General features: G+C 42.6%; 1 protein-coding gene across 1 annotated transcript in view; it reads right to left on the bottom strand.

Moving 5' to 3' along the window:
* Positions 1–12,297, bottom strand: part of PIK3C3 (phosphatidylinositol 3-kinase catalytic subunit type 3) — a 115,960-nt gene that overhangs the window by 41,042 nt on the left and 62,621 nt on the right. The window contains exon 21 of the mRNA XM_081318701.1: positions 12,074–12,148. Coding sequence (XP_081174827.1) covers positions 12,074–12,148 — 75 coding nt within the window. The remainder of the gene's footprint in view (positions 1–12,073; positions 12,149–12,297) is intronic.

The following is a 12,297-nucleotide window of genomic DNA, read 5'->3' as shown; positions in this document are numbered from 1 at the left end:
CACTACTATTTGTTATTGCACTGTTTCCTCTGTCAACAATACTGAATAATAATAATAATAATAATAATAATAATAATAATAATAATAATAATAATAATAATAATAATAATAAGAAGAAGAAGAAGAAGAAGAAGAAGAAGAAGAAGAAGAAGAAGAAGAAGAAGAAGAAGAAGAAGAAGAAGAAGAAGAAGAAGAAGAAGAAGAAGAAGAAGAAGAAGTAGTAGTAGTTGGAAGGGACCTTGGAGGTCATCTAGTCCAACCCCCTGCTCAGGCAGGAAACCCTATACCATTTCAGACTAATGGTTGTCCAGTCTCTTCTTAAAAACCTCCAGTGATGGAGCATTCACAACTTCTGGAGGCAGAATGTTCCACTGGTTAATTGTTCTCACTGTCAGGAAATTTCTCCTTAGTTCTGTGTTGCTTCTGTCCTTGGTTAGTTTCCATCCATTGCTTCTTGTCCTGCCTTCGAGCACTTTGGAGAAGATGTTGAACCCCTCTTCTTTGGGCCAGCCCCTGAGATACTGGAACACTGCTATCATGTCACCCCTCGCCCTTCTCTTCATTAAACTAGCTATACCCATTTCCTGCCAATTGCTTTTCATATGTTTATAACATATGGAGATAAAATGGAAGGAGGAGAGTCTTCTCTGCTTTTGTCCCTGCCCTATTGAGTTTGCTCCCCCTAGAAGAGAGACAGGCCCCTAACCCTCAGAGTAACAGTTGGAAGAGACCTTTGAGGTCTTCTAGTACAACCCCCTGCTCAGGCAGGAAACCCTATACCAGGGGTAGGCAAACTTGGCTCTGTTATGACTCGTGGACTTCAACTCCCAGAATTCCTGAACCAGCTATGCTGGTTGCCTACCCCTGCCCTATAGCATTTCAGAAAAATTGTTGCCTTAAAAACATCCAGTGTTGGAGCATTAACAGTTTCTGGAGGCAGGTTGTTCCACTGGTTAATTGTTCTCACTGTCAGGAAATTTCTCCTTAGTTCCAAGTTGCTTCTCTCCTTGGTTATTTTCCATCCGTTGCTTCTTGTCCTGCCTTCAGGTGCTTTGGAGAATAGCTTGACTCCCTCTTCTTTGGGGCAGCCCCTGAGATACTGGAACACTGCTATCATGTCTCCTTTTTTCCTAGTTTAGACATAACCAATTCCTGTCAACCATTGATTTAGCTACAGTTGAAAGTTAAAATAGCTCTGAAAAAAACCAAACCCTCACACTTACGACCGTCCTAACATCTCCCATGATCAAAATTTGGGTGCTAGGAAACTGGCATGTCTTTATGATGGCTGCAGTGTCCCGGGATCATGTGATCATCAATTGTGACCTTCCTAGCAAGCTTATTGAAAAGTAAAATCAACAGGGGAAACCGGATCCACTTAGGGATCACATGATCCACTTACTAAATGTGGGAGTTTGCTTAACAAATTAGAGAGGGCTACTGCCTTGGCACTTGTCACTGGAGTTTCCCAGAAGCATGGGATAAACATTTTTTTTTTTAAAAATAAGATGCTGGATGATATAACTTTGATCAAGCAGAGATCCTCTAAATATGAAGAGCTTCTAGTATTAATGCTGGCATTATTCAAAATTCTTGTATTCTTGTAATAGTCTAAGCACTATTGCTATTCCTTCCTTCCTTCCTTCCTTCCTTCCTTCCTTCCTTCCTTCCTTCCTTCCTTCCTTCCTTCCTTCCTTCCTTCCTTCCTTCCTTTCTCGGGTAGCACAGCAGATAGAATGGAGTGTTGTTGTTAGTTGCGAAGTTGTGTCCGACCCATCGCGACCCCATGGACAACGTTCCTCCAGGCCTTCCTGGCCTGTACCATCTTCTGGAGTCCATTTAAGCTCACGCCTACGGCTTCAGTGACTCCATCCAGCCACCTCATTCTCTGTCGTCCCCTTCTTCTCTTGCCCTCAACCTTTCCCAGCATTAGGCTCTTCTCCAGTGAGTCCTTCCTTCTCATTAGGTGGCCAAAGTATTGTGAAGCAGTATATAAGTCTAAGGGCTTTTGCTATCAGTCATGTGGTACTTCTTGCCCTGTGCACACATCCCCTTGCAGTCACAGCGGTCCTGAAAAAAAGTGACTTATGTCGGTTGTTCACACTTACGACCATTAGAGCATCCCCAGGGTCACACGATCAAAATTCGGACGCTTGGCAACTGACTCATATTTATGAAGGTTGCAGTGTCCCGGGGTCACGCGATCCCCTTTTATGACATTCTGACAAGCAAAGTCAAAGGGGGAAGCCAGATTCACTTAGCGACCGTGTCTCTAACTTAACAAATGCAAGTGATTCACTTAACAAGTGTGGCAGGAAAAGGGGCAAAGCTCCCTTCACGAACGTCTTACTTAGGACACGCCCAAACTATATGAGTTCTTGAATTCATCCTTCTATCTCCTATTGAGGACTTTCTATCTCTCTCTCTCTTTTTTTTTAAAAAATAATATTTTATTAATTTTCCAATTTTACATTTAGGTATTTAAAAAGCAACATAAGAGCCTTGGTGGCGCAGTGGGCTAATGCCTCCTTAAGCAACACCAGCTGCCTGCAATTAGTGCAGGTTCGAGTCCCACCAGGCTCAAGGTTGACTCAGCCTTCCATCCTTCCCAGGTAGGTAAAATGAGGACCCAGATTGTTGGGGGCAATTAAGCTGACTTTGTAATAATGCCGCTTGGGTGTGTGTGTGAAAGCCCTAATAAGCAGGCATATACATAGAATGAAGGCTACTGCTAAGCTTGTAAGCCGCCCTGAGTCTTCGGAGAAGGGCGGGATATAAATGGAATAAAAATAAAAATAAAAAGAAACATGGTGACTGGGTTAATCAATAGTTTGATAACAAAATCTTGGGTGGAAATCTCAGGTTACAACATCGGATATTTCCTCTCTTTTTCCCTTAACTTTTATATGTGGGGAAATTGCTTTGCTATCTCTTTACTTGAGGAATACTGGTCACCGTGTGAGATGCGGAAATACCTTGGCCTATTGAGGACTTTCTCAAAAGCCATCAGAGAGAGAGACCTTTCCGCTCGGCTGGACCCAACTTCCCATGCAAACGTGTTTCATCCTGCATTCATTTATCTAACAGAAATTCCCAGCATCAAGCCCACACGGTTTGATTTAAAGATGTGATTTAAAAACAAAACAAAAAAAATAAGCAGAATCCCAGAAGAATCGACTCCGTGGTACCATATGGAACTGGCTTAAGTTACGTCCCCTGTCGCTCAAAAAAAACCCCGGTAAAGGATATTACTCACCCAAATCACAACACATTAAAAAAACCCACCACAACAACCAAAACCCCGTTTTAAACCAGCAGGCTCTGATCTATGTTGTAAAAATACACGCAAGTTATTTAATTACGGACATTTAGAGAGCTCCTTCTAACTGCTAATTTATGTTGAGCCTGTCTTCACGTTGAGTCTAGAGATGCACGAAAAGAAACGACGACAACAGAATTAAGTCCGGAGAGACTGTAATTATACTTCTTATCCAGCTTGGTATGGAAGGAATCAAGAGGCGTTAATTAATCTGAGGCATACAGTATTTGCATATGTAACTGATACGGTAGGTCTTGTGGACCAACACGTTTCAAAAGGCATCAGATCAGCAAGAACGAGTGTCACAGCGGTGGAAAAACGTTAAACAGAGCCTCCATTCTTAATAAGTGGTTTGGTCTGGAGTTTCTCCGTCATGGTGGACCCAAAGATGCTTTTTTCAAGAGGCAACGAGGCTTCCCCATTTTTCCCCTCTTTGAAGACGTTTCGCTTCTCATCCAAGAAGCTTCTTCAGCTCTGACTGGATGGTGGGGAATGGAAGGATTTATACTCCTTGCAGACAGCTGGTCATTTGCCTTCTTTTAGAGAGTCACTGAGGCCATTTGGAGATTTATCTGTGTTCTCAGGGACATCTGAATGGTGCAAATGGGCGTGGAGCCTTCTTGGAACTGCTGAAAGGACCGTGTTGTGGACTGGAGATAGATGATGTTGTATCCCTCCCCCTCTGTTCAGTTTTGATCTAGATGGCCTCTTTGACCCCTTTTTCAAACCAGCGGTCCTCTCTGTCCAAAACGTGGACTTTGCTGTCTTCCACAGAGCGGCCTTTGTCTTTTAAATGCAGATGGACCGCTGGATCTGGTCCTGATGGGTTTGTTCTCCTATGTTGTGTCATGTGTTCATGAAGAATAGAATAGAAAATATGGAATGGAATGGAACGGAACAGAACAGAATAGAAAATGTGAAATGGAACGTAACAGGATAAAAATACGGAGTGGAATGGAAGGGAACATAGGGAAGGGATGGGTAAATATAGTAATAAGGAAAATAAAATATCTGAGCTCATTCGGTAAAGGACAACTCAGCACCACTACGTGAAGTATTAGTACCGCTTTATAAAACCCTAGTGAGATCACACCGGGAATTCTGCAGCCAATTTTGGTTACCATACCACAAAAAAGATGCTGAGAGTTTGAAAAAAGATTCAGAGAAGAGCAACTAAGATGATCCAAGGCCTGGAGGCTAAAACATACAAAGAACGGCTGCGGGACTTGGGCTTGGCTAGTCTAAAGGAAAGAAGAAATAGGGGAGACATGATAGCAGTGTTCCAGTATCCGAGGGGCTGCCACAAGGCAGAAGGGGCCAGGTTGTTCACCAGAGCACCAGAGGGAAGGATGAGAAACAATGGTTGGAAGCTGATCAAGGAGAGAAGCAACCTGAAATTAAGGAGAATCTTCCTGACTGTGAGGACAATTAACCAGTGGAACAGCTTGCCTCCAGAAATGGTGGGCGTTCCATCAATGGAGATTTTTAAGAAGAGACTAGACAATCACCTGTCTGAGATGGTATAGATTCTCCTGCTTGAGCAGGGGACTGGACTAGAAGATCTCCAAGGTCCCTTCCAGATTCTATTCTATTCTATTCTATTCTATTCTATTCTATTCTATTCTATTCTATTCTATTCTATTCTATTCTATTCTATTCTATTCTATTCTATTTCTATTTCTATTCTAAATTCTAAATTCTAAATTCTTATTCAGAATTTGCCTTCATGCAGCTTTTATCAGCTTTTCTTGTTCTTTACAGAGAGAAAGATCTTGATCTTCTATGCAATATCCTTTCAGCTATTTGGAGCATTTTTCTTTAGTCATCTCAAAGTCAAACACTGCTTGCCCTTATGGTCTCTATTAAGTTTCTAGTCCTCTGCCTCTTCAAGGTTCAGATTTCTCTAAATCTTTCAAGTGTGGTGCTCAGAGCTGGACACGGGACCTGTACTGGGAAAGTCAAAATCTACCTCTAAATTATTTTTATCCAAACTCAACCTCAATTCATGGGATAACACCCCACGTGTTCCCTCGTTTTTCTGTCCTGTCATATCAAACATTCCAATTTTCCAAGTGTTGGAAACACACAATTCTGGATTCCAGATCTAGAATCTTAAACCTTTTGCTCCAATTCATTCAAATCCAAATCCATCATTCAAAACCCAGAAGCATGTTTTAATCCAAGGATCTCCATACTAGGCAACTTTTAAAAATTGTGGACTTCGACTCCCCGAGTTCCTCAGCCAGCCATGCTGACTGAGGAATTCTGGAAGTTGAAGTGACGGAAGAATTCTGGGAGTTGAAGTCCACAAGTCTTAAAGTTGTCAAGGCCTGATGGAGGAATTCTGGGAGTTGAAGTCCTCAAGTCTTAAAGTTGTCAAAGGCTGGAGGAGGAATTCTGGGAGTTGAAGTCCCCAAGTCTTAAAGTTGTCAAGGGCAGGCGGAGGAATTCTGGGAGTTGAAGACCTCAAGTCTTAAAGTTGGCAAGGGCTGGCGGAGGAATTCTGGGAGTTGAAGTCCTCAAGTCTTAAAGTTGGCAAGGGCTGGCGGAGGAATTCTGGGAGTTGAAGTCCTCAAGTCTTAAAGTTGTCAAGGGCTGGAGGAGGAATTCTGGGAGTTGAAGTCCTCAAGTCTTAAAGTTGCCAAGTTTGGAGACCCCTGTTTTAATCCCAAAGGAGAAAGGACGAACAAATGGACGTTTGAAAACTATCAAATGAGGGCCACCTCTGCCTCTCCATAATAAATTTAACCTAGGTTCACAAATCGTCATCCTGGTTAAGAAATTCAATTGTGGTGCTCGCCCAGCTGGCCATGCCCGATGGAAGAAGCCACATTAAGAATTAACAGGCTGCAATTTCTACAACCCACTGAAGCATAAGTCATCTCTTCCTTTCCCAGCTCCCTGTTGCCTGCTGTGTAAATTCATCTTCCAGAGAGATATTTTTAAGCATGTGTTTATTTATTGAGATATCCATAAGGCAACCTGACTCTTCCCGGCTCTACGCAGGGCACAAAGAATATAAAATACAGATCATTTTGTCATTTTGCTAGGCATCTGGATGCAGAAGTTTTTTTTTTTGTTTTTTTTTAGAGGAGGTTGGTGCAATCTGGGACTATAATTTCTTCTTCTGCCTTCCTCCCGATAGACCAGACTTATATATGAGAAATCTAGACAGCACACTAAAAAGCAGAGACATCACCCTGTCAACAAAAGTGCGTATAGTGAAGGCTATGGTCTTTCCAGTTGCAATGTATGGCTGTGAAAGCTGGACCATAAGAAAGGCTGAGCTCCAAAGAATTGAGGCCTTTGAACTATGGTGCTGGAGAAGACTCCTGCGAGTCCCTTGGACTGCAAGGCGATCAAACCGGTCAGTCCTAGAGGAGATCAACCCTGACTGCTCTTTAGAAGGCCAGATCCTGAAGCTAAAACTCAAATACTTTGGCCACCTAATGAGAAGGAAGGATTCACTGGAGAAGAGCCTAATGCTGGGAAAGATCGAGGGCAATAGAAGAAGGGGACGACAGAGAAGGAGGTGGCTGGATGGAGTCACTGAAGCAGGAGGCGTGAGCTTAAATGGACTCCAGAAGATGGTAGAGGACAGGAAGGCCTGGAGGAACGTTGTCCATAGGGTCGTGATGGGTCGGACACGACTTCGCAGCTAACAACAACAACAACAATATATATATATATATTAACCGGAAGGAATTGTACAAAAAAAGAACTTATATAAGAAAGGAAATCAGCTAGGAAAAAAAGAAAAGTCAGATTAATATCATAACTGAAGATCCGATGGAAAGGAAACAACTTCTTTATTCAGTCTGAATAAAATTACGGTCAATAGCTAATTAACTGCGACTAATAAATGTTTATTAAACATGCACTGTGTTTTGAAGGCAGCAGAGTGCATAATAGCGACTATGTTTGTCGAAAAGTCTTTTAACAATCTACAACCCAGGCATATAATTAACAGATCTTGAAATAGTGCGGGTGTGTGCATGTGTGTCTCTCTGCGTGTAAAAGAGTCTGTCAAGGGCCAATTAGCGATGTTATAAAGAACAAATTAGGCAGATTGGAAACGATGCCGGCTTTATTATCAATCCTTTTACGAGGTTTATTTTCCTTGGGCTCATCTGCCGGCGTCTCCAAAATGCTGGCTTGGATGACTTCACCGTCGTGATCAAACTGTCGTTGCAAATGTTTTTCGAACGGCTGACACCGGTTGCGCTCCACGTGTGCTAATCGTCTTTTCACAATGATTAAGTCTGCACAACGCGGTGGATCTGGTTTCTCCATTAACCCGTTCACTGGCCTGGAAGAAGACGCCGGATCACGAACTCAGTTAGAGCCACCAAAAGAAAAATGTGTTAAAACTAACCACGCTTTGACACAATCTTGAGATGCACCCCCTTGGGTTTGAAAAGGGTCCAGTTTTTGTGGGCTGCGCGAACATAATCAGGAGGTTGATCTGTATCCTCAGGGTCATCTGAGTGAGGCAAATGGATGTGATGTGATGTCCAGTTGCCTAGAAGCAGTTCGGGTCTGGATGGGGAAGAACAGGCTTCAACTCAACCCCGACAAGACTGAGTGGCTGTACGTACCGGCATCTCGAGATATTCAGAACATTCCATCTCTTTCTATAGGGGGTAAGTTATTACCCCCCACAGATAGGGCCCGCAACGTGGGAGTCCTCTTAGATTCACAGCTTTCCTTGGAAGACCACATAACAGCTGTGACTAGGGGAGCCTTTGCCCAGGTTCGTCTGGTTCGCCAATTACGGCCCTATCTAGACCGAGATGCCCTACGTACGGTCACTCATGCACTCGTGACCTCTCGTTTAGACTACTGCAATGCTCTTTACATGGGGCTGCCCTTGAGGACCACTCGGAGGCTCCAACTGGTACAGAATGCAGCCACGAGAGTTGTGTTGGGAGTCTCCCGATACTCCCATGTTACACCTCTACTCCGTGAACTGCATTGGCTCCCAGTTGTCCTCCGGGTAAGATTCAAGGTGCTGGTAATGGTTTTCAAAGCCCTACATGGCATGGGTCCGGAGTACCTTAGGAATCACCTGCTGCCAGCGTCAACGTCCCTCCGTCCAGTGCGCTCCCACAGAGAGGGCCTCCTAAGGGTGCCGCCGTTCGGAGAATGCCGTCTGGTGGCTCCCAGAGGGAGGGCGTTCTCTGTGAGCGCGCCTGACCTATGGAACCGTTTACCGGTTGAGCTCCGGATGGCTCCCGACCTTCGCTCCTTCCGACGCGACCTAAAAACATATCTGTTTAAGCAATCCGGTCTGGTCTGACGGGTTCTGTTTTAATTATTGTTTTAAGATAACTATTTGTGCATTCTGTTATTTATGTTCACTGTTCACCGCCCTGAGTCCTTAGGGAGAAGGGCGGTATACAAATCAAATAAATAAATAAATAAAATAAATGTGGGGACTTTTTGGAACTGCTGAAAGGACCGTGTTGTAGACTGGAGATGGATGGTGTCGTATCCCTCCCCCTCTGTTGAGAGAGGGCTGTTCAGTTTTGACCTAGATGGCCTCTTTGACCCCTCTTTCAAACCAGCGGTCCTCTCTGTCCAAAACGTGGACTTTGCTGTCTTCCAAAGAGCAGCCTTTGTCTTTTAAATGCAGATGGACTGCTGAATCTTGTCCTGATGGGTTTGTTCTCCAATATTCTCCAAGTGGCCTCAACGACCCTCTAAAAGAACACAAATGACCAGCTGTCCACGAGGAGTATAAATCTTTCCATTCCCCCACCATCCAGTCAGAGCTGAAGAAGCATCTTGGATGAGAAGCGAAATGTCTTCAAAGAAAAACAAGAAAGTCCAGTTGTCTCGTGAAAAAGCAACTCTGGGACAACCATGACCTGGATGACTGAGAAGCTCCATAGATTTCTCGGTTGGATCTTTTTTTTCTTTTTTCTTTTAACAAGCTTCCACCCATTTTCCTTTTCCTGCCCTCGGGTGTTTTGGAGAATAAATCAAAACTCTCTTCCCTGTGACATCAAGTATTGGAAGATTGTATCAGAACTCCCCTAAGCCTTCTCTTTGTTAGGCTAGACATAGCTGGTCCCCTTAGCTCAGGGTCTTCCAACTTGGCAACTGTAAGACTTGTGGACTTCAACTCCCAGAATTCCTCAGCCAGCCAGGGCTGGCTGAGGAATTCTGGGAGTTGTAGTCCACAACTCTTAAAAGTTACCAAGTTGGAAGGCCCCTGCCTTAGCTCTTCATCCTACGATTCAGTCTCCAGACCCTGATCATCTTGCTTGCTCTTCTCCGCACTCTTTCCTCAGGTTCGTTCGTGTATTGTGGTGACCAGGACAAATGTGCTGGTGGTCCAGTTCCTGGTAGGCTGGCCTGTTGTTCAGTTTAACATGGATGATGGTTGACAAGAGATTTCTCGGCAACAGCGACAAATGTCTGTAGCTCGGGTGTAGGATGAGGGTGAAGGTTCGTTCTCTGAGAGCTTCTGGGTTGGGACCTGAACGTTTCGTTACTAGGCTAGGTAACAACTTCAGCGGAGTTCAGGGGATGTCGGTGTCTGTGTTCTTCTGTGTGTAAGGGCTTCAGGTGTGGGTGTGTCGAGTGAGGGTCTTGTCATGGGTCAGGTGGGAGTCATCAGAGAGAGGATGGTGATGGGTCTTGTGATGGGGAAGTTAAACTAGGTCAGGGTCATTGGGAGGTGAACTGCTGGTGGGAGTGGGAGATTGTGCGGGATGGCTGAAGGGTCAGTGCCATCTCTGGTTGGTTGTGCCATTGATTTGGATTCTGAGGGATTCGTAGGCTGGTGAAAGGTCAATGTGTCCGTTGATGGAAAATAATAATAATAATAATAATAATAATAATAATAATAATAATAATAATAATAATAATAATAATAATAATAATAATAATAATAATAAATCTATAATACCATCAAACATCCACAACTGCCTATCCCAGGTCCTTGGGAAGGACTCGATTGGTAGACAAAAATGCCAAATCCAGTCTGTCTGAACATCTGGCTGACTGTGTGATGATGATGATGATGATTAATAATAATAATAATAATAATAATAATAATAATAATAATAATAATAATAATAATAATAATAATAATAATAATAATAATAATAATAATGATGATGATGATGATGATGATGATGATGATATGACAATGATAATGATAATGATGATGATGATGATGATGGAAGGGACCTTGGAGGTCATCTAGTCCAATGCCCTACTCAGGAAGGAAACCCTATACCATTTCAGACAAATGGTTGTTCAATCTCCTGTGATAGAGCACCCACAGCTTCTGGAGGCAGGTTGTTCCACTGATTAATTGTTCTAACTGTCAGAAAATTTCTCCTTAGTTCTAGGTTGCTTCTCTCTTTGGTTAGTTTCCATCTGTTGCTTCTTGTCCTGCTTTCAGTTGCTTTGGAGAATAGCTTGACCCCCGATCTTCTTTGTGGCAGCCCCTGAGATATTGGAACACTGCTATCATGTCTCCCCTCATCCTTCTCTTCATTAAACTAGACATACCCAATTCCAGCAACTGTTCTTTATATGTTTTAGCCTCCAGTCCCCCAATCATCTTTGTTGCTCTTCTCTGCACTCTTTCTAGAGTCTCAACATCTTTTTTACATTGTGGTGACCAAAACTGGATGCAGTATTCCAAGCGTGGCCTTACCAAGGCCTTGTAAAGTGGTATGAACTCTTCACGTGATCTTGATTCTACCCCTCTGTTAATGTAGCCTAGCATTTGCTTGTGGAGTGCCAGGCTCCGATGAACTCCCAAGCGGGGTGGGTGGTAGCGTGGCCCATGATTTTTGCCTTGCTCCAATTGAACTGGTGCTGTTTGGTGTCAGTGTGGGTAGAGATTAAGGATTTGGGATCGTGGAGTTTGACTGCCAGATGATGTTGGTGGATCTTGGTTTTCAATCGACGTGATGTTTGTCCAACATTGAATTGGTTGCAATCGTTACAGTTGATTTTGTAGATTAGATTGTTTCTGTATCTTTTATTATATTTCTTCATTAAATTTATCATCATAGTTAACTCTCAGCCTTTAGTAGATTTCATCTTTAGTGGATCCTAGAGACCACAGGACCATCTGCTACAGGTAAAACTTGGCTATTATACACAAGTAAATTTGCAAAATATGGTGGGTGTTCCTAACTCTCATGGAAATAAAACAGCTGGGATCATGGTATGCATCTTCTCCGTTCACACCACAGCACTACAGTACCTCCACTCACATACCTTTACAACAACTCTGTTTTAGGGTTTTAACCCCCTGGTTTCCTTGCTTTGGATTAGCTGTGCTTCAATTTCATCTTTTGATTACAATTTTATCTTGTCTGTGTTTTACCCATCGCCCGAGTCACACAACAGGGTGGCAGGGAAATTGTATAACATGAATAACAATAGCATACTAAAGCATTGAGCAAAATGTAAATGTGCTGCAAATGGTTACTGGCTAGATGCTACAATCACCCCATTTTATTAAATTAATAGGACTGTTAATTTACAAGATATGCCTTGTTAATTCTGCCTTCTATGCAAAGTCCTTAGATTTTTATTTTTATTTTTTGAATACTGTGTGGCTCCAATAGATTCCCAGGTATTTTATAACCTGTGTTAAAATTGCTTTAACGAGCCTTGCGCTGGTAGGCAAAGAGACACAATTTCAAAAGGACATCATTTTATTGCACAGTCAAGATGTCCCAACATTTACCACCACCACCCCAACAAAAGTGAATTCTTTACCTGTCTTGGTGAGCAGAAGGTTATCCAGATGTCTGTCTCCAACTCCAAGTATATATGTGATCACACAATATCCAGCTGAAAACAAAATAATAATAATAATAATAATAATAATAATAATAATAATAATAATAATAATAATAATAATAATAATAATAATATAATAATAATAATAATAATAATAATAATAATAATAATAATAATAATAATAATAATAATAATAATAA

The sequence above is a fragment of the Vipera berus genome, assembly GCF_964194415.1.
Source record: "Vipera berus genome assembly, chromosome: 2".
Taxonomy (NCBI): domain Eukaryota; kingdom Metazoa; phylum Chordata; class Lepidosauria; order Squamata; family Viperidae; genus Vipera; species Vipera berus.
This window is presented reverse-complemented; position numbering and strand designations above follow the sequence as displayed.